The 26,043-nt window shown below is 41.0% G+C and overlaps 2 protein-coding genes and 1 long non-coding RNA gene across 3 annotated transcripts in view; 1 reads left to right on the forward strand and 2 right to left on the reverse strand.

The window, feature by feature from the left end:
• Positions 1-724, reverse strand: part of LOC119497633 (carboxypeptidase Q-like) — a 21,094-nt gene extending 20,370 nt beyond the window's left edge. Inside the window, exon 1 of the mRNA XM_037785874.1 lies at positions 601-724. The gene's annotated coding sequence lies outside the window, so the exon portion shown is untranslated. The remainder of the gene's footprint in view (positions 1-600) is intronic.
• Positions 725-3,470: 2,746 nt separating this feature from the next.
• LOC119496982 (syndecan-2-like) lies at positions 3,471-25,740 on the reverse strand. Its single transcript, XM_037784683.1, has 5 exons — positions 25,433-25,740; positions 9,255-9,387; positions 7,954-8,177; positions 6,687-6,993; positions 3,471-6,429 (listed from the first exon to the last, which is right to left on the reverse strand). The coding sequence occupies exons 1-5, from the start codon at positions 25,490-25,492 to the stop codon at positions 6,266-6,268; spliced, it is 888 nt and encodes a 295-aa protein (XP_037640611.1). The 5' UTR covers positions 25,493-25,740; the 3' UTR covers positions 3,471-6,265.
• Positions 17,116-23,649, forward strand: LOC119496983. Its single transcript, XR_005208847.1, has 3 exons — positions 17,116-17,126; positions 18,373-18,382; positions 23,264-23,649. It is a non-coding gene; the product is annotated as an uncharacterized LOC119496983 (long non-coding RNA).
• Positions 25,741-26,043: the final 303 nt, after the last annotated feature.

A 26,043-nucleotide genomic window follows, 5' to 3' on the forward strand; every position in this document is an offset into this window, starting at 1 on the left:
TAAATGTGTCCCAGTTTATTTCCTGTTGCAGTGTATGTGAATAACATCAGCTGACAGGAAGTAAACATGAACCCAAGCTGTTGCCTAGCAACGCGATTCCGTTGCAATTCTATTGAAATGCACTAAAACGGAGCGTTTCAGACTAAGGGCAAATACAGGTATATTCAGACAGACAGTATGAGAAAAATAAAGGGTTTTTTAAACATTACAGCATGTAAACATGTTCTAGTAGAAACACAAAATACAAGTATGAACCTGAAAATGAGCATGATATGGGACCTTTAATACTGTAGCATAGCTACTATTGACACTAATGAGATGTCACTGCTGGCAGAGTAGCTAATGTTACAGCTTCACTCTCAGTCAAGGACAACGTTAATGGTTCCTTTCAAATACAGCTCCAAGATCAACAGCGTTTTAACAGAGTCAAGTTCACTGTGTTTATCTTTAATTAGTATTAATAACTGTAACAACATGACAGATGTTCATCCAGTCGAGCTGAGGATGGAGAGAAGATGTTACCGGAAGTAGAAAGTTCTGAGAGTAACAAACATCATAAAACTTGATTTAAAACACCCATAAAATATCACAAACACGAACCCTTCAGGTGAAGTTGGTGTCTCTCTCTGTTATGGTTGACGTTACAGTACCGTTTAGAGAGAACTCTTATTAAAATACCGGAATATAAAACACCGCTTCCGGGCTCGTGACGTCGGCTTGCCGTTAGTTCCGGTCCGACTGTTTTCACAATAAAAGCATAAATCTCTAAAGTTTATCAATGAAAATCAAATAAAAAAAATGCAACAAACATAAATCAATCTATTCAACAATGATGTAGATGTAACTACAATACTGAACAAATCAATTTGTTTCAAATAGTCTATTCAGATTATGCATTTCATTACTACTACTACTACCACTCATTAGTATATTACAACATATTTGTCAAATGATAGATAGATACATTTAGATAGATAGATAGATAGATAGATAGATAGATAGATAGATAGATAGATAGTAACTTTATTGATCCCGAAGGAAATTCAAGTTTCCAGCATCACAGTTCCATAGTGCAAAACATGTTAGTAAAAAGGCAGTAAAAAAGTTAGTAGTGCAAAATACAAAAAAAAATATACCAGATATAAAAATACAAGGGGATGAAGAAAACTGTTAAAACTGAATATAGTGCAGGGTAACAGCTGTGATACAGGACTATTAAAAAAGTGAATATAGTGCAGAAGAGACTGTTAAAAATGAGTATAGTGCAGGGTAACTCCAGTAGCTTAGTCTATTAAAGTGCACTGTTTGCATTATTATCTGTCCTGCAGACCGTCCTCTTTTGTCCCCCCCCCCCCTTAAAGAGGTTTTGTAAAGATAGACCACATGCCAGTATTATCAAAGCTAACAGAGATTTAGGCCCGGGAAGTTTAGGTAAAATATTGACCGACTCTCAAAATACAGCACTTAAACATTAACATTAATCATTTAATAATAGGATTTATGTTAAAGCTGCAGTGGGTAGAAACCGAGCAAATATGATTAAAAAAAGTTATTTTTATAAAACGGTCACTATATCCTGACAGTAGTGCATGATACAGGTAATCTGAAAAAAAACATGTGTCTCTGTGTCCTCCTGTGCTCCTAATATCTGCAAGATTTCACAGACAGGAGGAAAACAACCGTCTCTGAGCAGCTGTCAATCACACACACCAGACGGAGCAAATTTTGTCATTTTACAGCTAAACAATACACTACAAGATGTTTCTTAAAACATTTGAGATGAGAAATAGGCATTACAGTAACATAATATTTATTCATATTTGATCAACGCTCCCTAGTTTGACCGTTTGATCGGAGTTTGCGAGCGATTGACAGCACCTCCGTAGAATGAATAGCCAATAGGAACGCCCTGTCTCTCTGAAATGACCTGTGATTGGCCAAAGTCTCCCGTCACAGGCTACATTTTTTAAAGCCTGAAAACAGAGCCATGAGGAGGTGCAGAAGTCTAGTTTTCTCTCAGAACACCTGAATTACAATATGCTGAAAGGTTATTATGGAATTTTTGCCCAATGATGCCAAAAACATTCTGCCTACTGCAGGTTTAATACCTGACACTGTTTAGCTGTTGTTTCATTATTAGATAGTTAATAGCAGACAAAACTATATAATGTACCAAATGTAATCCCAGCATAAATCAAGTGTTTGCTCTCACCCTTTTTGATTGTGCTTTGTTCCAAAACTGACATTTCCGAAGAAATACTCTAGTTATTCCATGAAGATCTGATTATGGATAGAGAAGCATTAAGTGCTGCTGCAGAGCCAGATACGTCGGCTCAAGGAAACAACACAGCTGGGTATATGATCTGTATTGTTTACAATTTGACTATTAAATTGCAGAAAGTAACTCCCTATCGATGCTTCCTGCCTTTATTCTGCCTTTGTTAGGGCAATTTTATATAATGTGTCTTCTTCTGACATTTCCACATCCTTGTCAACAATTTTAGTTGCCAAAAAGATGTCTAGTGCGTGGTACCTATTGTATCGACGCTGTAGAAAAACACACTTCTCTACCCACATCCCAATCTGTGGTTTTCATCCCCCGTCCTCTACCACTAATCTTCTGCGTTCCTCTGCAGCCAGTGGCATTCACTTTAAACGTCTCACCCTGGAGAAGGGTCAGATTATTAATGTTTATATTTTCTTACACTCTACTACTACCTTAGTATATTACTTTATTTGTGAACTTTGAGTTTAACTATGTTTACTTTCAGCCATTTGCTTTTTACATATATGTCTTTTACCAGCCTCTTTCGTCTGCCATTTGTGTTTTCTTCTCTGCATCATCAGGTTTCTGGAAAACATTTGACCATTTGGCTCCATTCACATGCTGCTGGCTTAGTTTAACACAGTGGTTTGAATTCTTTTTTTTTTCTGGCACCTACATTTATAAGAGGATGTTTCTTGAGGCTGAGAGGAGACATTTTTCTGCGCTACTGTGCACACAATGGAACAAAAGCTATGAGTGTTTTTACCTGCAGCTGACCTTTCAATGTAGGAACATTTGCACAATGTGTCATAACAAACTATAAGCGTCCAGTCAGAGCTTTCATCTATTGACAGAATGGATTTATGTAGAATGATTAGAGGACTTACTGAAGAATCTGGACTTGGTTTTGCCATTTTCAAGCAGTGAGTTTCCAAAATAGTGTGGAGACATACAATTATTGCCTCAGAGGCCAAAAAGTACACACATTTTGTGTAAGAGAAAGATAGATAGAAAGGGGGAATGAAAGGGAAACAGGTCAATAAAAGGGCTTAAAGTAAGAGGTTGTTGAACATTAGCACATGTGCTGTTGAGTGAATACATCTGTCTTGTGCTGTCTGTGGATGTGTGGGAATGAGAGCGATGTAGGAATGTATGATCTTATATTCAGACCAATCCCAAAAGCCAAAAAATGACAAACAGACAGTTTTAGAATTGCATTAAAGCCACATCTTTTATGTAGTAGTGAACCTTATCAGATACACCATTTCAGCAACACAATTCTCTATTGGCCACCTCATGTGCTTATGTCACAATTTTATCTGCGAACTGATTTTTGGTTGGTCCCCACCATTGAGTAGGTGTTTATTTGTTAAAATCAAGGCTTCAGTCAATTCATATTCAACTTTGATAAAAATTAAAGCTTCAATATATTTACAAAGAACTTATTATTAAATGCATTCATATGAAAAAAAAGTATTCTAAAAAAGCTAGAAAACTGATACATTGAAAATGAATTGAACCAAGACTCGTCAAATACACTAAAACCATAAATATTTAAAAACAAAACAGAGCAGTATAGGCACAAAGAGGCTTCGATTAATTTATCATTGACATATTAACCTGGATTATAGTCTAAGCAAGTATAAATTAATACATTAGTATCATCAACATACTGTATACATTTACAGAGATCCTAGAAGAGAAAGGTTATTGTGTGTCATCATCCGGTGGATTGCTAGCGAGTGCTAACCCGTTGTCCCGACCCTCTATGAGTGGGGTTCATGTGAAACATTTCTCTGACATTTGACATCAGTAAGTCACAGTTGGTTAGTAATAAGATTGTCATGTTTATTCCAGCTATGGCGAATAGGTAGTTTGCATTCAGATAATCTAGAATTGCTTTAAAATAGTATTTTCTATTATGGCAAAAGTAATTATATCATTAAGTAGCATTGACTATAGGATAACAAATAAACATAGCCTCACTGACTAACTTTCCCTGACGTTGCATTGCCTCATGAAGGGAATCAAACTGTTAAGAGACACAAAAACTTCCGCAACAGATAAGGGCAACAAACAAAAACAGCCATTACAATCCTATAAGGAAATGCCCTTTACCAATTTAACATTAGTTATGCGACATTAAACTCCAAGTCAAAAAAGTCAGAGCAAAAGAAATAAAAACAAATGTCATGTCAATGAGAATGTATGGATAGGGGGCAGGTCTACTCATAGTTTAAAAACCACTTAGCCCCGTTTCTCTGTATGTGTCGACCTCTGATCCCAGCCATTTGGATTAGCAAAGTTGGTTTAAAAAATCTTTTATTTGACCTTTTCACAGAGCTTGTAAGGCCACAGATAGAGCTGCTTCAAGACAACGTGTCCCCCACTTCCAATAAGAAGCTGATGTGAAAAGTATTGTTCTTTGACATATAATAAGCAGTAGGTAGCTGGTGATAAAATTCATCACAGACTATACATAGGGCAATATTTCACTAAAATAGTTAACAGGCTGTATACAAGTATGTGCTATCAAAAGGGAAACCCCCCCTGTTGTCGTTGCTGTTAACAGCCTCCTGTATCCTCACTGAAGCTCTAAAAGTCTACAGAAGATCCCACTGAAGCTTCTTTGGTCTGCTGGTTGAGGTAAACTGATAATTAGGAAACACGCATTTAAAACCTGACATGCTGCTTAAGCTATCTTATATTAAAGCTAATTAAAAGTAATTAGTAAGTAGTGAATAAATTACCGTCCTGTCAGTTACATTGTCCCTGTCCCTAAGTTGAAACTGGCTATTGCAGCTGTATACAGTTGACAGTCAGAGAGGAATGTGCTTTGGCCGTTTCAGAAAACGTTGGTCACTTCTACGGTTTCTGAATTATAGTCATTAGCCTTGGCTCTCCCTTAGCAATTCTGGTCCACGTGCTCGCTGCACTCAGTCACCAAATTAAATAGTTTTGAATATATTACTAATGTTGGATGCAAGGTCTACATTAATGTATGAATGCAATGAAAAGATGGTAATCTCTTTTTAAAAATGGCTTATTATGGAAATATAAATCTCTAAACATCAAAACACATTGAAAAAGCTACTAAAAATAATTTTCCAAAAGACAAATAAAGCACATTTATATTTGGTCAGTTCTATAAATGTCAAATATCTGTGAGAAAACAACACAAATATGTACCTGCAGAGTAACAAAATCTCTCATACCAATACTGGACAGCATATGAAAGAAAAAAAAACATATTCATTCCTCATAACAACACAAAAATATTCAATTCAGCAAAGAAAGCGTACAGAAAATGAAATGTAACAATGAAAAATGTTAACAAACTGAGAAAATTTAACCTCAAATAAAAGGGAAAAGGGTTTACATTTTTTGGAGGCCCTTTTGTAATATTAATCCCATGTGTGGTACCGTTTCAATTAACAGTATTCAAAATGCCTTAAGGCTATTCATATGTTTCTGTGAACTTCCTCAATATTGTTCAGCCGAGCTGGGGCAAGTTCAGGCTGTAGCTCTGCTAAATGGGACAATCGATCTGTATGTAATGCAGAACCAAGTCCAGCCCAGTGTGGTTCAGCGGGTCTAAAGGTACAGTGTTTTCAGTACTTTGAAGTGGACTTTCCAAGACTATAACTGTTGGGATCCATCGCGATACTCTAGAAAAGATTCCTTTCTTGAAATTTAGGATGTGTATTTAATATCTAACTCCTTCCCCAGTTTTGAAGGAATGATAGGAATGTATTTTAATAGTCTTATTTGTTGCCTTCTTCACAAACACTGAACACCATATAGCAAGATGTAAAATGGTAGCAGAGGAGGAAGGTAGGAAAGATAAAAAAAAAAAAAAAAATGGTGGTAGCACTGAAGAAGAACAGAGGTTGAATAACTTCAAACTTCATCGAGGAATCATCTTCAGTTGTTTGTAGATCCATTTTTAGTCCTGATTGGGAGACAGACAGACTCCATTTAAAGTCCCTGTTGGTCAGTTCAGGCGTAGAACTCCTTGGTGGGTGCTTTTTGATAGGCTGTCGTGGAAGCTTTGGTGTCTGCCAGTTCGTAGCTACCTTCGTCCTTCTTCTTCATACGGTAGGTGAGGAGGATGAGGAGGAAAACAGCAAAGAGAAATCCAACCACTCCGCATGCTATCACCGCTGGAGGGGGCATAAGGACAGATTGATATATATTTTCTTGACAGTGTGCCACACTTGCTGCAAATGTTTCACAATATTTGGCAAAAATGCATACATCCAAAATCTCAATATTCTAAAAGCGCTTGACATCAACAGAAAATAACCTGCTTGCAAATTTTGCGACTCAAAGAAAATTATGTTTTATCATAAAAAACTTGTATCTGTTTAGTCTTTAGTCAATAAAGATGCAGTAAAGCTTAGTGGAAATCTGTCCTTACCTGCCAGCACTTCCGTCCTCTCCCACATGTTCTCAGAGGTCACCTCTTCAGGAGTGTCCTGATCATACATTCTGCTGTTTCGCTCATTGCCTGTCCCAAGTTCATTGTCGACCTCTTCGTACATGATCTTATTTCCAGGGTTTTTGGGTGTCGAGACATCCAACGTTTGAAGACTGTTGTCCTCGTCGGCATCTTTGATTACAGTGATGTCTATGCTGAATTTGGTAGCATTAGTTTCACTGGGAGGCATGCTGGGGGCGTTGGGACTGGTGCTCTGTGTGAACCAATCAGTTGTTGGGCTCGCCACCTGGAGAAATATATGCATTATTAGTTAAATGCATGATGCACTGGATAACAAAGTAGGGCTGAACATTTTTTTAGGCATAATGTGGTTTTGAATATTTTCTGGTTACCACCATGTAAACCATGAAATGAAAATAAGTAATGGTGTGGTTGCAGATTGCAACCAGCTGAGTATCCCTCCACTCACTCCTCCCTTTCCAAGACTGCGGAAACATGAACCGTTGAGCACAAAACGTAGTAACGCCGTACCATGGTACCTTATGGTACCACGGTACCATAAGAACACAACAAAAGGAGCAACAGAAGTCAGACGGCGGGTGGCGGTACCAAGGTTTTGCACTCTGCGGCTCACATTACCGCAGTTTTACAAGCGTACCGGAGAACTACGGTGGCTTTCAGGTAACGAAACAAATGCGAAAGGCTTTGTCTAGAGCTAGTGTTTGGTTTGTCCGTTCTTGGCTACTGTCGAAACATGACGGAGAAACATGGCGGACTCTGAAGAGGTCCCGCTCCCTATGTAGATATGAACAGCTCATTCTAAGCTAACGAAAACACAACGATTCTTAGTTTCAGGGGATTTTACACGAATTAAAACATAGTTATGAATATTAGTTTATAGTTTTTAAAGTTTTATTACTACATGTTACAGAAGAATAACTATTTTTAGCAGTCTTAATGTAACAACTCTCATCTCACATCATAAGTCAAAATGCATATAATGGATGTATTCTTGGGAGGGCTTTGGTTCATACAGATGTTGGAAATCAACAGCGCAATTGAATGCAAGTCTGTAAATCATTAACAATGTCCAATATATATTGGATATATAGTACACCGTTTGTAATATTTGTTTAATCTTTTAAATAGTCTACAGTATATTACTAGTGGTTTATCTTGGCAATCAACTCATTAAAGATCTAACTTTGAGACAAGGATTTGTATAAAATGAAAAGCAATATTCTACCTCCTCGTCACCGTTGTTCCCATTAGGTGGTATGAACGGCGTGGTCTCGGTGTCCATCACTCTGGTTGATGGATCCTTGCTGTCTGTTGCTGTGGCTGACGTGTCCTGAGGAGAGACTGATGTTGGCTCTGGTTGAGCTGGAACGGTTACTGTGGAGACTGTGGTTTGAGAGACGTTGGGGAACCTCTCAGGTATCTCCTCTGAAACTGTGAAGTTGCTGAAAGCTGAGATAGAGAAAACAATCACCACAAATTCTAACACTTTAGAGCAAGTTTCCTTGCAACCGGACACCATTACTGATTTTGGAGTAAAAAAAAACGTTTTTGCATTGATTTGTCCTTACCTATAAACAGACTGCATGTGATTAATAGTGTTATAAACCAATTTTGGCACTTTTGTCAATATCTTTTTTGTCAGATGATTAAGTGTTACTTTATGGGTTGAGAAAATTCTCCTACTTCACAAGATACATAAATCATTTAAAAATGTACACTAAACTGCCACAAAGCTAAAAACAGGGCAGCTTTTGTTGTCATTTTCTAGATACATGGTTTTAATCCGATAGTGACGCAATGTTAAAATATGCCCACGAGATGTTAATTAAATTAAGCAGTTCCTTTTACACTCAGGAGGAATGCAATCTGTGATTTTTATAACTTACTGGAATTCACCTTTCAGTTTTGATTACACTAAATGTTCCAACACATTATTCACCGAGGGCATTAAGGTGAGTCACTGATAATGATGGCAGAGATTATCGGACATCTGTGCGCTTCCAATAAAAATCTCACCTGGCTAACTCCACATCACCTCAGGACAAACATCTGGCACACTGTGAGTGAGTGCTTCTGTGTCTGAATGTACAAGCACTTGTGTCTACAGTATTGCTCATTTGTTAGACATGTGTAAATGAGTGGATAGAGTGGATTAGGAAACACTCCGTGAGATGAGGAAAACTTTAGTAAAACCAACTGCCTGTATGGTAAGGACATTTGAGGACAGAAATCTGGGCCCTGATCTGGGCCCTGTATCCTAAAAGCACTTAGAGACTAAGATGATCTCAGTCCCAATGTAAATCTAGATGCTTTTGGGAAACCCTGGATCGTTGAAGTTATGATTTGAAAAAGAAAACAGAAAGTCCACAAGATACATTTTCACTTTGTGTTAAGTTTACTCAACAAAAATGATGATGTATGTGAGAACCATTCATTTATATATTTAACTGCTAAAACAAACAATGTGTTGTTGCAACCAAATACAATTGCAAAACAATTACAAAACGAAGACAGTGGTCTCCTTACAGTAGTCTCCGGATCCAGAGCCTGAGCCGCCATCGTCACCATCTTCATCATCTATAGGGATGCCACCCGACGTTCGAGCCTCTAAGTACAGGTCATCTGTCGTGTTAAAGGTTTCCTGGGAGGAGACAAAGAGCTGGAAGACAGAAAAAAAATGACAGATATTATGATTCAAGCAGGAAAGAAAAGGAGAGGAGACACATAGATCTCCTTTATTCACACTTGCAGAATTCCTTCCACTAATCAAACACATGTGAACGTCTCCACAGTTTGGGAGTAAGACAATACCCCTCACAGCCAATGACCTATGCTGGCCAAATATGCCAGAGTGTTCACTAGCGTCTAGGAGTTCAAGCAAATTGTGTATTGCATCCATACTGTAGCATGCACAGTTGATGGAGGCTGCTTTTTTTTTTGTTCATTTCATGTGTGGTGGCAGTAATTCGTGATGCTTCACAGAGCCAGACAGAGATCAGAGATCTGAGTTTGAGTGGAGGAGCGAGAGATAGAACAGCTTCAAAGGCAACACACAGAACAGAGAAGTGGACACACACATGGAAAAAACATTTCATATATAAGATTGTAGTGTAGGAAAACCTCCCACTAACCTAAACACTGCACAAAGGAGTGTGACGAAAACCCCAAACATGCTTGTCTCGTCATCTAAAGTCTGATACTATAAACTCCAACCAAATAAATGAGCTACAGATGAAATTATTAACCAGCTTGTTGAAATATGACCGTCTCAATGTCTGAAGCAGAATAAAAACAAGCTAATAATAACTTCAGAATGACGGTAATATACCAAACGGCTCGGGCAAACTAGGAAAAAACCCACATGAATCAAAGAAAGCAGCCTGATAATGAGTCTGAAATTCAAAAAGAGAGGAATGGCTCAGCAGATGTTGGTAGTAAGACAGCGAGACAGACACACACACACACATACGCACAGACATGGATGAATATGGCCCATTGAGGCCTGAAATATGTCTGGTATGTATACTATGCTTCCCACTAACACAGGTGCTGAGAGAGAGAGAGAGAAAGGAGGGAGACTGGAGAAAGGAAGGGAAGGAGATAGAAGGGGACCGTACGGTATGTTTTTTAATAAAACAGGTGATGGTGACACATGGGAGGAGGATCTTTTAGTGCAATAAATATTCACAATTGAGGGAAGCAAAGGGATAACTTAATTCTATAGCTGTCCCTGTCAACACTAGCCTTTCATTTGGCACAATACCCAAGAAGTGAGAAGTGGCATAAGAGGTGATACAGATCAGACCAAAGCACTTCACCTAATAGTGCCAGTTGCTTCTCATTTCTTTTTGAAGATCGAGGCTCAAGACAGACTTTTCAGCTCACTTTCCTTTGTGACTCCTGATATTTTTGGTCAAGCTAACTGACATGTAACAACAATAGAAAACCATTTTGAGATAATAAACCAGATGTTGTGTTCACATTGTGGTGAAACAGGCCAAACAGAAAATCATTAACATCAATTTACAAAAGACAGCAGAGGACTAAAATAGCAGAAGGGGCTCTGGCATTCTTGCTGTCTTCAACCCGGGATTACAAAAGCAGATGCTGTGCTTGCCAAAACGATAACACACAGAAACACACACACACACACACATACAAAACTGGAACTGCTGCAGACATTTTTTGTCAAACTCCCAGCTCCAGGTTGGACATCACTGGTCTTGGTTATCTGGTCTCTTTGATAGCTTGGAAAGGGAGCAGCTCATGTTCATGTCTACACTGACTGGACTGTCCCAGTGAAGGAGGCACACAATGAATGTAAACACTGAAATGAGCAGGATTACCTTTTAAGGCCATAACAACTACTACTACGACTACTACTATTACTACTACTACTATTACTACTACTACTACTTTGACCACAGGTGCTGCTGATGGATTGCCAAACACCACGTACATGGACTTTAAACAACGACACGTACACAGTAATATAGGGCTAGGCTGTGTGGTTGAAGTCATTATCACCCTTAATAAGGATATATTCTATCAATAAATATGACAATATGGTAGATGTACATGAAATAATCAAACTGATGTTAAATTAACTGTGTTTCATTGGCATTAAACTCTTCATATGTATAAAACTAAAACTTTAGGAACTCATTTTAGAATTAAAGGGTGCTTTAATAGAGAAATACAACAGAACTCAAACAGAGGTTTGTGTGAAGGATAACATGATAAGATCATATCTTCACAAAATTATGCTTTTTTTTATCTATAAATGATCATGTTGATAATAAATCTATCACATTTTCCCCCAATTAATCATTTAGTTAATAAAATGCCAGGACATAGTGACGATCACAAATTCCCAAATGAATCATTTTCTAGGGCTGGAAGTTCCTGAAACTAACGATTATTTTCATTGTTGATTAATCTGTCGATTATTTACGCGATTAATCAATTAGTTGTTTGGTCATTAAAATGTCAGAAAATGGTGACAAATTTCAATCAGTGTTTAAGATGACGTCCTCAAATGTCTTGTTTTGTCCACAACTCAAAGATATTCAGTTTACTGTCATAGGAGTAAAGAAACCATAAAATATTCACATTTAAGAAGCTGGAAACAGATAATTTTGACTTTTTTTTCTTAAAGAATTACTCAAACTGATTAATTGATTATCAAAATAGTTGGCGTTTAATTTAATAGTTGACAACTAATCGATTAATTGTTGCAGCTCTACAATTTTCTGTTGATTGACTAATTGATTGTGTTCTCAAACACGTGTGCAGACAATGTCACGTCTGTGAGTTTTGCATCAGGATTTACTGGCAGACTTGACTCAGTCAGTCAGAGGTGTAGGGACCTCACGAGACAAAGAGCCTTGGCCTACATGGGAAACCAGAGACCTGATCACAGCAGGGGACCTAACTGCCCATCTTTTAAAATGTCGCATCTACATGTGAAATTTCATTTTGAACCCAAACAAGGACCCCCATTGGATGAGGCTAACAGGAAATGTGGGGTCTTTCCGGTGAAACACCCACTTTTCTCACAGGAGATATAGGCACGCTCACCTGAATCTCAGCCCTTTCCACTGCGACTCACGTTGCTGCAGGAGGTACCCAACGCTGCGGCGTTCACCTAAAGACCGAGCCACATTTTCTGACCTCGCTGGACGAGTTAAGATAATGTTGTGTCCATCAGACTTTGATCCACATCCCTGCAGAAGGAAGACTACAGCTCGGCTTCACCAAGGAAGCCGAGGACAACCGTTCTTCATCAAAGGAAACGAGCGCACCGCCTTTTCCTTTATTTCTGGCTGCTCTCCCCTCCGCTGCCACACGGAGGTCCAGCCCGCCATTCATCAGACGTCCAGACCACCATACCTATAGAAGGAAGACCCGGATCCGCGTCCTTCACCAAGGAAGAGACGATCGCCCCGCCGTCTTCACATCAGCTGCTTCCATCCGCTGCCACACGGAGAGCCAGCCCTGCCGTTCTTCCCCCGCTGACGAGCATCATAACGGCCCGTTATTGTCCGAGCCAGCGCGACGCCGCCGGACCAATTAACGACGATATACTCCACTATCGCTCCGAAGAAGCGATTCAAGTAAGAGGCTTGTGTCTGGGCAGAGACTAGTGAGATTGTATATTCCAATAAGTTAATAACTATTGTTGATTTATACTGAACGTACGGACCGCCGAGTCCGTCTGTTGGTTTTGTTTATTTAACTTGCTTTGCTCTGCTTCGCTTGTTTATGTTGCTTTGTTTACTGTTGCTGACTGTCTGATTACTGTGTGCTCCTTGTGTTAGCTCCTGCCAAACGTGAAGATCTGTAGCTGTAGTTTATTATTAAAAGACCAGTGCACGGCTGACTAACGTGAGTTTGCCTGCCGAGCATCTGAGTAATAATAACCCAGCTAGTACATCTCTCGCGCGGCAGTTAGGATTCCTGCTGCTGCGGTGTTTACTGTTTTGACTGTGATACTGTTTTCAGGCGCTCCCCGCCTTTCTTTCCTCCACTTCTACCACACACAAACAAACACTTTGCCGACACGCGGGATCCCCGTCCCGTTCGTACGCAGTCGGTGATTTCCGTGGCGCTTCCGCCACCAGAGCACCTCCTCCCTCGTGACGTAACCGCTTACGTGGTGACGCCGCCTCGGGGTTTCCCTTGCTCCTCCCACACACGCACACACGTAGATACGCCTCCTCACATAGGCTCACGCCATTACCTTACAGGACACGTGGGGGTCACACCCCCGTTCGTGCGTGATCTGTAACGTTCGAGCAACTCCTCCCTCACGTGACGTAGCCACTTACGTGGTGACGTCCACTTAGGGCGTCCTTTGCTCCTCCCACACCACACACACACATAGACACTCTTCCTTCACACCTCAACACATACACATTTGCATTCACACACACATCTCTCTCTCTTACACACACATCCCTCTCTCTCCCGCACACACATTTTCTTTTGCTTTTGTGTTTTGTTTAATTCTAGTTTAGGGCTTAGAGCTGCATTGTAGAATATCCATTTGTTTATTAAAAGTGTTGTTAATTAGTAATTACTGCTGTGATAAAATATTGATTTAGATTAATGTTGTTAGAGTGTTTATTATTGATTAAGATCACTGTATGTAAATAAATGGTCTTATTTTAAATAGCAGTTGTCTGTGTTTATTGTGCATTCATATTGTAATAACAGCTGGTTATGAGAGTTAGTGCTCGGATTCACCCTTCGCTATTCACCTCCTAAGTGTAAAGTAGTGTTAAAATACTGGCCTTTGGAGGGAATATATCCCCTTATGAGACTGGATTAACGTTTGGTTATTGGTCCCTGATTCCAGGGTGGTGCCCCGTTCATTATTAATGTTGATTAATAATTCTTATTAATAATAATAATTCTATGAATATTATTTATTAAATTAGCTAATAACCAAACCTGTTCCATTTGTAAATCCCTTACAAATGGTGCCCCGTGTGAGGCTCTCTGATACCAGTTATTGCAATATTCATGTACAATAATCCAGAATAGTCACTTTTGATTTATTAATTTTTCAAAATTTTTGAATTTTTCAAAAAAAAATTTGATTTTTGAAAATTAATTTTCTTTTCAGGATTTGTCAAGCATATAATCAGTGTGGACTGATTAAGTGTGTATTAGTGGTTCGTTTTGTCTTATTTGTTTTTTTGTGGAATCCCTAAGCCATTAACATAAGCTGTTACTGACTAGAGGTGCTAAAGTGACTCATTAACATCCAAAGGATTTGAGTAACACTTGAGCCTGATAGCTTTAACAAATCTAACACAGTTTTGTAATCCACAGGTCGAATCCTCTTACCTGTGCATTTTTTCTTTCAGCAACATAGTATCAACTTTATATCTCAGGGTTATAGTTTACTAGCTCAGCCAAATGAGTAGTGACGACACCCGTGAGTCAGGAGCCGAGACTCCCCATGAGTCCAGCGATCCATGCCTGCAGGATGCGGTCGCTGGCCTCCTCAAGCTCTCCCTCGAGGAGAAAGATTATCTTAATAGCTACAGTGCTAGCACTGTAGAAAGTAAGATAATAGAGCTGGTTGAGTTTATCAACCAGCCGACCGGGAAGCCACAGCGCACAGTCCCGGAGGTGCTTGGTCAATTAGTCTTGTTGTATGACCGCAAAGCGCAGCTGCAAGCTGCCGAGCACCAGGCGCAGCTCCAGGCTGCAGAGCGCGGTAATTCCAACCTACAAAGGGAGGTTCGGGATTACCGTTTCGAGGTCTCCCGAACACAGGAAGATCGTGCTCGGCTGCTGGAGGAGACTGACGCCGCGTATGCGCAGCTTCAGGCTGCCACGCAGGAAGCAGAGGCCAGAGTTAAGGAGGCACAAGCCAGACAGGTAAGTACCGCTGCTAACCTGTTCTCCTTAGAATCACCTGACTCAGATACGGAGAACGTTTCTGCTGCTAATCCATCCAGCCAAACCCTTGGCTGGACCCCATCTAACCCCATCACTCTTGATGGTCAACGTGCCCAAGTAGCGGCCCGCCCGATGGACACAGGTTCACTGCCCTCCAGAAGTGTACCCCAATCCATCCAGAGCCGTGCTACTTTGCGGTTTGACCTATCTCCACCTCTATTCCGGACAGGGGTAAGTTACTCACGAGAAGCGAGTGGTTTTAGATCCTCATACGCGGACGATCGCTCAACGTCACGTAGCTCGCGACAAAACCCCAACCGGACTCCGCCCCCTGCACGAAGGAGGAGCCATCGTCCTTCCCGCTTTGGTGACCCAAGCGACTACGGGTCTTCAGATGACTCGGACCGTGGTTACCCGCCCCGAAGTCATGGCCTGCGTACCCATCAGCTTGAGTCCCTGGCAAAGGACATTGAGCGCTTTGATCCCAGTAGTCGAGAGTCCAACATCGACGACTACCTCAGGGAGATCGAGCGCTGCCTTCTTGATCTACCTCACGCTTCGTCACGTGAGGAGCTAAAGCTTGTGTGGAAGACTACGGCTAGAAGCGTTCATGTCTTCATGGAATCCTTGGCACCACAAATCAGAGACCGCTATTCAGCCCTCTGTAATGCCCTACGAGAGGAGTATTCTCCATATACGGATCCAGCTTCTGCCACTCTCGGCGCTTTCGCAGTAATGCATAAAAAGCATGAGTCCCCGAGAGACTATTACAGACGCCTGAGAGCCGCTTACTTTCAGGGACGTAGCGCCCCGGGTCTGGAGGAAGAACAAACTTTCAAGTCCCTGTTCCTGCACAACCTCCACGAAAGTGTGCGTTATGATGTCACGATGTCCAGCAGGTCAAACAACCTCAGCATGCATGAGATCAGGAGGTATGCGCAGATGGCCTGGGAGACACAGACACGCCCTGTTAAGTGGCAAGAAGACGACGCCGCCCGTGTCCTGGGGATTCAGTCCTCTGAGAGCAATGACCTGGCACTCGAAGGCAACGAAATGCCTCGTGCTTGGGAAAATGCCAGGGTGACTTACCAGGGACGCCAACCACCTCGCCAGTATGGTAGCCAACCACCTCTCCAGCATGGTAACCAACAGAACCAAGGGGGTGGTAACCAAGGTTACTTCCACAATCAGGCCAGGCCATGGCAACCTGATACCTTCCAACCGAAGAGGTTTCAGTACGACCAAAACCCCAAGCAAAGAGGTAAGTATAATGATGCAGTCCCAAACCCCCCCAGAGGGGAGGGTTGGCAAGAAATGGAAAACATGATTCGAAAGTGTTTCAAGGAAGCGATGAGACAGTTTGGGACAGCCAGTCAACAACCAGCGCTGCCGGACACTCCAAAGAAGTCCGACGACAGCCCCCCACCAGTATGACATGGCCGGATCCCATTCTCTTCTACCACCAAAGTTTACGTCGTAAGCTGGAGAAGGGAACCAAAGGAGCCCACGTTGCTCCCTGGGACCGCCACACCGAACGTACCGCAACCTCCATTCTTGACCTCCTTGGCAACCTTGTCCGCAAGGATAATGCCACACACATATACACCTCAGTATTCATAAGGAGCTGTATCAGCACCCTTGATCCGCTTGACTCCGGTTTTGAACTAAACCTTATGTGTTCCAACACTTGGGTTCCATCACTCTTCCGGGGATGACTCTCGTGCATCCCATTTGCATCTGCACTCATGATGCAGAGCCCATGCTCATCGGTCAGACGGACAAGCCGCCGTCATCCAGGAGTCCAGAGGACCCCCACCGATGCTCATGCCTTTTCCAGAACCTGATCCAGGTTCTGATCTTTCCTTCTGGATCCACACGGACCAGATAACCTTAAGCCTTTTGCACTTCCAGGAGAGAGGGCAGCCTCCACACCCGAAAGGGGGGGGGGCAGTCCCCACTCTCAGAGGAAGAGAACACACCCATGTACACCTTAGAACACCACCAACCATTGCCTACCACGATGACGACCCGTCTCTCTACCTCATTCCCAACCTGAACATGTGTGCCAAACAAAGGGCATACACTGGGTTTGCCCGAGCAACCCCTTTGTTCAAGATGTAACAAGCTACCTCCGCGGCCGGAGAGTGACACTCCCGGACAAAAGCGCCACGGTAGTATGACCATCAGGGATGAGACCAAGGAGACACGGGTGGGACGGGCTGGCAATCGCTGGCTTGTTCATACATCGGCCACCAAAGCCCTATTGGGTCATGACCGCCATGATACAGCCACTAAACTAACACTACCTAACCAGACAGTGTTTTTAACAATTCCATTGGGAGCTACAATACACATCGATGACATTGTCCTCCATCATCTCAACCCCGACAGACATGACGTGGAGATTGAGATCATGGACGCGTTCAGAGGTCACGACCTCACAATAGGCGACACCCTTCAAAAGCAGCTTCTGGCTGAAGGGACTAAATTGGTTCAGTTCAGTCTCAAACCGACTGGACTTACCACCACATTTTCGTCACATATGAATGGGTTATCGTCCTATCAAGATCATCCGATGAATTGGATAGCCCTGGTGCTTTTGCTTGGTGGTTGGATCATCACGGCCATCGCTGCACACAGCATGTACAAGTACATCCAGACACTACAGGCCAAACTAGATTAACTTCTGTTTGTGTCACCAAGCGTCATACATCAGCCATCAACCACACCTCTAACTGGCTCCACCCCTCTCAAGGAGTAAGTTGGTTAACCCTAACCCTAATTCTTTCCTCCCTCTCTGAGCAGCAAAGAATGTGATAAAATTGGTGTTTCCCTCAGGTTGAATGATGTATAAATGTAAAACAATGCAACAAGCTATAGATAAGTCATCTGCCCAGATACTAGAGCCTCTGTAAAATGTCATGCGCTGAACGGCATGGACTACTCCAACCCTTTCCCACTCAGGAATATGGACTGTAACCCTCAGGTTACCATCACCTACATGGACTGTTCGGCCCATTCATGCTCTAAAGACCGGGACCTGCGTCCCACTCTTCAGAACAAAGGGGGACTGTAGGGACCTCACGAGACAAAGAGCCTTGGCCTACATGGGAAACCAGAGACCTGATCACAGCAGGGGACCTAACTGCCCATCTTTTAAAATGTCGCATCTACATGTGAAATTTCATTTTGAACCCAAACAAGGACCCCCATTGGATGAGGCTAACAGGAAATGTGGGGTCTTTCCGGTGAAACACCCACTTTTCTCACAGGAGATATAGGCACGCTCACCTGAATCTCAGCCCTTTCCACTGCGACTCACGTTGCTGCAGGAGGTACCCAACGCTGCGGCGTTCACCTAAAGACCGAGCCACATTTTCTGACCTCGCTGGACGAGTTAAGATAATGTTGTGTCCATCAGACTTTGATCCACATCCCTGCAGAAGGAAGACTACAGCTCGGCTTCACCAAGGAAGCCGAGGACAACCGTTCTTCATCAAAGGAAACGAGCGCACCGCCTTTTCCTTTATTTCTGGCTGCTCTCCCCTCCGCTGCCACACGGAGGTCCAGCCCGCCATTCATCAGACGTCCAGACCACCATACCTATAGAAGGAAGACCCGGATCCGCGTCCTTCACCAAGGAAGAGACGATCGCCCCGCCGTCTTCACATCAGCTGCTTCCATCCGCTGCCACACGGAGAGCCAGCCCTGCCGTTCTTCCCCCGCTGACGAGCATCATAACGGCCCGTTATTGTCCGAGCCAGCGCGACGCCGCCGGACCAATTAACGACGATATACTCCACTATCGCTCCGAAGAAGCGATTCAAGTAAGAGGCTTGTGTCTGGGCAGAGACTAGTGAGATTGTATATTCCAATAAGTTAATAACTATTGTTGATTTATACTGAACGTACGGACCGCCGAGTCCGTCTGTTGGTTTTGTTTATTTAACTTGCTTTGCTCTGCTTCGCTTGTTTATGTTGCTTTGTTTACTGTTGCTGACTGTCTGATTACTGTGTGCTCCTTGTGTTAGCTCCTGCCAAACGTGAAGATCTGTAGCTGTAGTTTATTATTAAAAGACCAGTGCACGGCTGACTAACGTGAGTTTGCCTGCCGAGCATCTGAGTAATAATAACCCAGCTAGTACATCTCTCGCGCGGCAGTTAGGATTCCTGCTGCTGCGGTGTTTACTGTTTTGACTGTGATACTGTTTTCAGGCGCTCCCCGCCTTTCTTTCCTCCACTTCTACCACACACAAACAAACACTTTGCCGACACGCGGGATCCCCGTCCCGTTCGTACGCAGTCGGTGATTTCCGTGGCGCTTCCGCCACCAGAGCACCTCCTCCCTCGTGACGTAACCGCTTACGTGGTGACGCCGCCTCGGGGTTTCCCTTGCTCCTCCCACACACGCACACACGTAGATACGCCTCCTCACATAGGCTCACGCCATTACCTTACAGGACACGTGGGGGTCACACCCCCGTTCGTGCGTGATCTGTAACGTTCGAGCAACTCCTCCCTCACGTGACGTAGCCACTTACGTGGTGACGTCCACTTAGGGCGTCCTTTGCTCCTCCCACACCACACACACACATAGACACTCTTCCTTCACACCTCAACACATACACATTTGCATTCACACACACATCTCTCTCTCTTACACACACATCCCTCTCTCTCCCGCACACACATTTTCTTTTGCTTTTGTGTTTTGTTTAATTCTAGTTTAGGGCTTAGAGCTGCATTGTAGAATATCCATTTGTTTATTAAAAGTGTTGTTAATTAGTAATTACTGCTGTGATAAAATATTGATTTAGATTAATGTTGTTAGAGTGTTTATTATTGATTAAGATCACTGTATGTAAATAAATGGTCTTATTTTAAATAGCAGTTGTCTGTGTTTATTGTGCATTCATATTGTAATAACAGCTGGTTATGAGAGTTAGTGCTCGGATTCACCCTTCGCTATTCACCTCCTAAGTGTAAAGTAGTGTTAAAATACTGGCCTTTGGAGGGAATATATCCCCTTATGAGACTGGATTAACGTTTGGTTATTGGTCCCTGATTCCAGGGTGGTGCCCCGTTCATTATTAATGTTGATTAATAATTCTTATTAATAATAATAATTCTATGAATATTATTTATTAAATTAGCTAATAACCAAACCTGTTCCATTTGTAAATCCCTTACAGAGGTTACACACATCTGGAAAACACATAGCTCACTCACGCAGGCCGTATATACAGTAACCATCTGGTATCCCAGTGCTTTGTCCAAGTGAAGACAGTTTTTCTGGAATCAGCATTATGTGTGTGTGTTTAGGGGAGAGCATTATCAAATCTTGGAATCAACAAATCCATATTTTTTTTGTGTCCACTGGATTAATAGCTATTACAGTCAAATATTTCCCCAATGAACTGGAAGTCAATGATAATGAGAGAGCGGTCAGGTCAAGAGTGAGGCTGTGTAACAGCCAAAAGTACACAGCTGACCTGTCATCACCATGTACATAGCAGCAGCAGCGCACAACGCTGTGTTTGAGGAGGTGGATGTTTGACCAAAGCTACGAATCATAAAATGTTTGAGCCCCTAAACATCAAACGTGTCTGTTTAGTTAACAGCAGTCTCAAAAGGCCAAAATATTTGATAATAAAAGAATCGGGAGTCAATTCAGGGTAAACAGATTACTTACATCTTTGTTAGAACTCTTTTGGCCTGGACAGAGTTTGGTAGGATTGTACAGAGAGTAGAGCAGCAACGATTAATCAATTAATCAAAACTCTCTGATTACAGCTTTTTAAAAGTGAATACAGTATATTCTAGTTTCTTTACTCCTCTATGACAGTAAACTGAATATCTCTGAGCCATTTGAGGACATCATCTTGGGCTTTCGGAAACACTGATTGACATTTTTCCCCATTTTCTGACATTTTATAGACCAAACAACTAATCCATTGTTAGAGAAAATAATCGATAGATGAATTGACAATGAAAATAATCATTAGTTGCAGTCCTAACAGAAAACACATGGGTATAAAAGAAAGACACAGTATCAGCTTTTGTCTTACACATTGAGGATATTGCGATGTCCTGAATTGAGATGTGTATCACAGTTATTTGAATCTGTTGACCCCAAACTAAAGGTCGTAGCCCACACTATTTGGCAAAAGATACGATTTTCATCAGTTAAGAGGCTTAAAATATGTGGTGAAAACCTCACTGGTATTTCTCATTGTAAAAAAAAACTAGTTAGCTCTGCTTTTACTTGTTTAACTCTTTTGAGGTCTAGCTGTACATGTACATGTCAGACATAAAACCAACAAAGTTCCAATAATGTCATGGAAACAGTCCGGCAGCAAATCAGATGCTGTTAGACAGACAGAATGAGAACAGTGGCGTGACTAATACTGCGCAGCTGATAAACTGAGGGCACATGAAACTTCAGGGAGACCACACTGTATTTCAATTTTCCACAGCTAAGGATGTCCACCTACTATTTTTACATTCATGGATTATCATCATTAAGATCATTTATTTGTATTTATTTTTTCTGTCATCTGTTTGTTTCAGAAGCACTGTGAGAATGACCATTAATGGAGAGCAGGCGTCACATGCTTCCTCTCGCCTACTCATGGTTGGGTGTGCAAACCCACGCAGCTATATACTTGCCTGGACTAGTCCAGTGGGACTCATTCTGAGTCACCCATCCAGAAAATGACACAACTACCGGCTCACCAAGTCACGAGCCTGTTTCAACATTCATCTTTTAGATGTGAGCAACGTCACTGACTGACTAACCAGTAATTCTACAGCCACACTCAGAGAAAAAGACAGTTTGAATATATGTCGTAACCCATCACGCCCAGCAATTTAGAACTGGAGTCTGTGTATTAGTGGGATGAAACAGGGAATCAATCAAAGCATGTGTAGAGCAAAGTATGACGTGCATTACATGATGATAAGAGGACAATTTTAGCAGTTAAAGTTGTTTTTCAGTAATCACATCTATTCTCAGATTAAAACTCATGGGTGCCATAGGTAGGATCAAATTTAAACTGTATTTATTCCCTCTTTGTCTCCACAACTCTTTCAGTATTTAGCCAATGTTTACCGCCTTGCCAGCTTCGGCTACACACATCCAGCAGGACAGTCTCAGGTTTCAGCTCTCTCCCTCTCACAATATACAGTCCATAAATCCTAAATATCATGCATTTCTGGAGAGGTGGCGAAGTTCCCTGGCTCTAGTTTGGGACTTTAACAGTAAATAAATCCTGCAACCAGGATATTTTTGCACTTGTGACAATGCACAGAGCTCTGCTTTAGCCTGTCATTTCCAAGTGTTTTATAGCTTTACAACAGACACACATGGAGAAGAGGGGAAAGACAGGGAGAAACTCTGTACCGTACTACAAACTTGTTTATAGTGATCTTGTGACAAATGTCACACTCTTAAATATTGATTGGGTTGAAATATCCAGCAAAAATATATATACATATAATATATATGTTAAACTGTGAAACAACTTTTATGGTGGTGTTTTCCCATAAAAGAACCAAGATGAATCTGAATCCCAGGTATGTATTAAAAACATATTTAGTAAGAATTTATCAGAAAATAAACAAGACATCATGTGGCTTGTATCAGCTGAAAGCAGTTCGGATAGTGGTAAAGGGGAGTTGTTAAAACGAAAGGGTGCCATATCGATAATTGTGATGAAGATGAAACTATTGAACAATTAATTCTGGAGTGCCAGAGGTCTAGAGGTGTATGGGGAATTGTTTTTATAATATTAATGTGAAATATAATGCAGTGATGTATGGAGTTTTTCTAGAAAATCTAGCCAAACTGCAGCAAGAATTATATTGGATGATAATATGTACAATTGTGACAAAGACATGGAAGACAAGGTGTGTCACCTTCTCTGGTGATGCGGTTTTTCAAACAAATTATAACTGAACTGAAAAGACAAAGAACACTGGACATCAGACAAAAGAGATGCACACCTTGGCACTTGATCAAATTGTAGCTTTCTGTATATTGTGGGCACTGTCCTCGTCATGAGATGTTTTCTCCTCTTTGTATTTTATTGTGTGTAAAATTTCCTTTTTTTTCTTGTGAGCCAAATGAATGTGTAAAGTTTATAGTGTTATGTCCTCTATGCTCAGTATGTTAGTAAGAATTTGCCTTTATTAGAGGTTATGCGTGCAACAGTGTACCATCAGTTAGACAATAAGGACTTCCTGAAACATGTAGTCCTCTAAAAAACAAGGATTTATCAGATGATAATCTAATATCTGATGTGATTGTCAGCATAACTGATTAAAAGCGGGACAAAATTTTCAGACATTTGTGACGGAACAATGGCTGAGCTACCTCAGCAATTATTCCTCAGTCTTTAAAAGACATATTGACAGTTTTGTTTTGATACTGTGTCTCACTTTGTTACTGTGAGTGACGTGTCTCAAATTGACGTGTGCCCAAAAAATAAAGGGTCTGAACAAATGAGGAACTTTCAAGAGTATGACTTGAAAGCTGTCATCAAGCTGTCCTATTTGCATGAAAGCTATTAGTATTCGAAATGTTAAAGGCGAAACCTCAATGAAAACATTTAAAGCAACAGTGTGTAATATTTCAGGGGATCTATTAGCAGAAATGGAATATAATATTCATAACTATGTTTTCATTAGTGTATAATCACCTGAAACTAAGAATAATTGTGTTTTTATTACCTTAGAATGAGCCCTGCATATCTACATACCGACAGTCAGACTTGTCAGGTCAGGTAGGATTTCATCATTCTTGGCTATTTTTATCCCAGTTAAATACTCATTAGTTTCTCTTACAGTATTTCATCTTGCAGATAATGACATTTTAAAACTTGACACAAGCCCTGTGTGGGTGGGTTGGAAATGCAGGTCAGGTCTGGAGGTTTGGGTTTTAAATGTCAAAGCTGTGAGTTAGAGGCTGAACAGACTTGTGGCCCTGTGTGAACTTGAAACCAACTGGACGCCTGAACTTGGCTTGAACACAAGTAGTCTGTGGGTGAATATCAGTAAAAACCCTGGCTGGCTAACTGCTCCAATGCCTGCATCAGTACGTAGTGTGACATATCTCTGCTGTTGCTTCCTGGAAGATACCATTATTATTATTCTCGTAATATTACTCCTTTTTTCTTGTAAAGTTATGACTTTATTCTCGTAATATTACGACTTTTTTTCTCGTAAAGTTATGACTTTATTCTCGTAATATTACGACTTTTTTCTTGTAAAGTTATGACTTTATTCTCGTAATATTACGACTTTTTTTCTCGTAAAGTTATGACTTTATTCTCGTAATATTACGACTTTTTTCTTGTAAAGTTATGACTTTATTCTCGTAATATTACGACTTTTTTTCTCGTAAAGTTATGACTTTATTCTCGTAATATTACGACTTTATTCTCGTAGTATTACGACTTTTTTCTTGGAAAGTTATGACTTTATTCTCGTAGTATTACAACTTTTTTCTTGGAAAGTTATGACTTTATTCTCGTAAAGTTATGACTTTATTCTCGTAATATTACGACTTTATTCTCGTAGTATTACGACTTTTTTCTTGGAAAGTTATGACTTTATTCTCGTAATATTACGACTTTATTCTCGTAGTATTACGACTTTTTTCTTGGAAAGTTATGATTTTTTTCACGTAAAGTTATGACTTTATTCAAGTAATATTAAAATGTTTTTCTTGTAAAGTTATGACTTTATTCTCGTAATATTACGACTTTTTTCTTGTAAAGTTATGACTTTATTCTCGTAATATTACGACTTTTTTCTTGTAAAGTTATGACTTTATTTTCATAATATTATGCCTTTATTCTGTAAATCTCAGCTGTTTTTTCCCTCAATGTGGCCCTAATACTCCATAGTACATTTGCTCTTTGGCCCTCACTGCATTAGACTGATATACTATATACTTAGACTATAAACTATGTTTCCTTCATCACAATGATCAAATGTTTTGTGACAGATTTTCTTTGTTTTTTTTTTAAAATGTCTCTTTAGATAGTAACGGTTGCTGACCGTTGGTCTATCTGCAGTTAGAGCCTGAATAAGAAACGGACAAACTCAACTGACAAAAGTTAGACGTTACTCGCATTTTCGAAATGTATCTCAACGGCTAAATAGTCTAAAGTCAGTTAGTCCTTTCTCTCTAAAAGATAAGATATTATCGAGCTTTTATATAGTCAGGTTTTATATAAGGTTAGTTGTTCAACATTTAAATGAAAGTGAAATGAAAAGTTACTTACTTGTTCAGTGATAAACAGAGTCGTCAGCCCGACGAGCAGCAATAACCGCAGACTCCTCATCTTAACGTCCAAACAAAAAGAGACGACCGTTGAAAGCGAAAAATATATAAAGTGAGGATTTAAACTAACTTACACACACTCAAAAGTAGCACTAAGTCGTTTCGCTAAGTCCTCGTCAGGTTTTCGGCTGGTGTTTTCGGTCTACTTGGTTAAATCTCAGCTCTTCGGTGGTTGACTGGTTGTGATGTGGAGCTCCTCTCTGGAAAGAGTTGTTTAGGACTGGCAGTGCAGCGTGGCTCGGCGGTGACGTCAGCACGGCGTGACGCAGGGGCGTGACGTCCGTTGAAGAAGGCACGCTGGGGGGCGTGTCTAAGAGGAAAGAGGAAATGCAATACATTTAAGGAATGTGAGGGGGAAAACATGGAAAAACAACACAAGGGGGAGGTTAATTAATGGATGGAAACATTTTTCAGAAAAAGATTTATTCACACTGTTTTACTATAATTTTAGTTTAAGTTTGAGTTTTTATTCTTGTTTTTTTTTTCTTTATGAAAAAGGGACTATTTTTAACTTTCAGAAATGCTTGTTAACAGCGACACCTGTGGCCGTTA

This window comes from Sebastes umbrosus, chromosome 11, assembly GCF_015220745.1.
Source record: "Sebastes umbrosus isolate fSebUmb1 chromosome 11, fSebUmb1.pri, whole genome shotgun sequence".
Lineage (NCBI taxonomy): Eukaryota > Metazoa > Chordata > Actinopteri > Perciformes > Sebastidae > Sebastes > Sebastes umbrosus.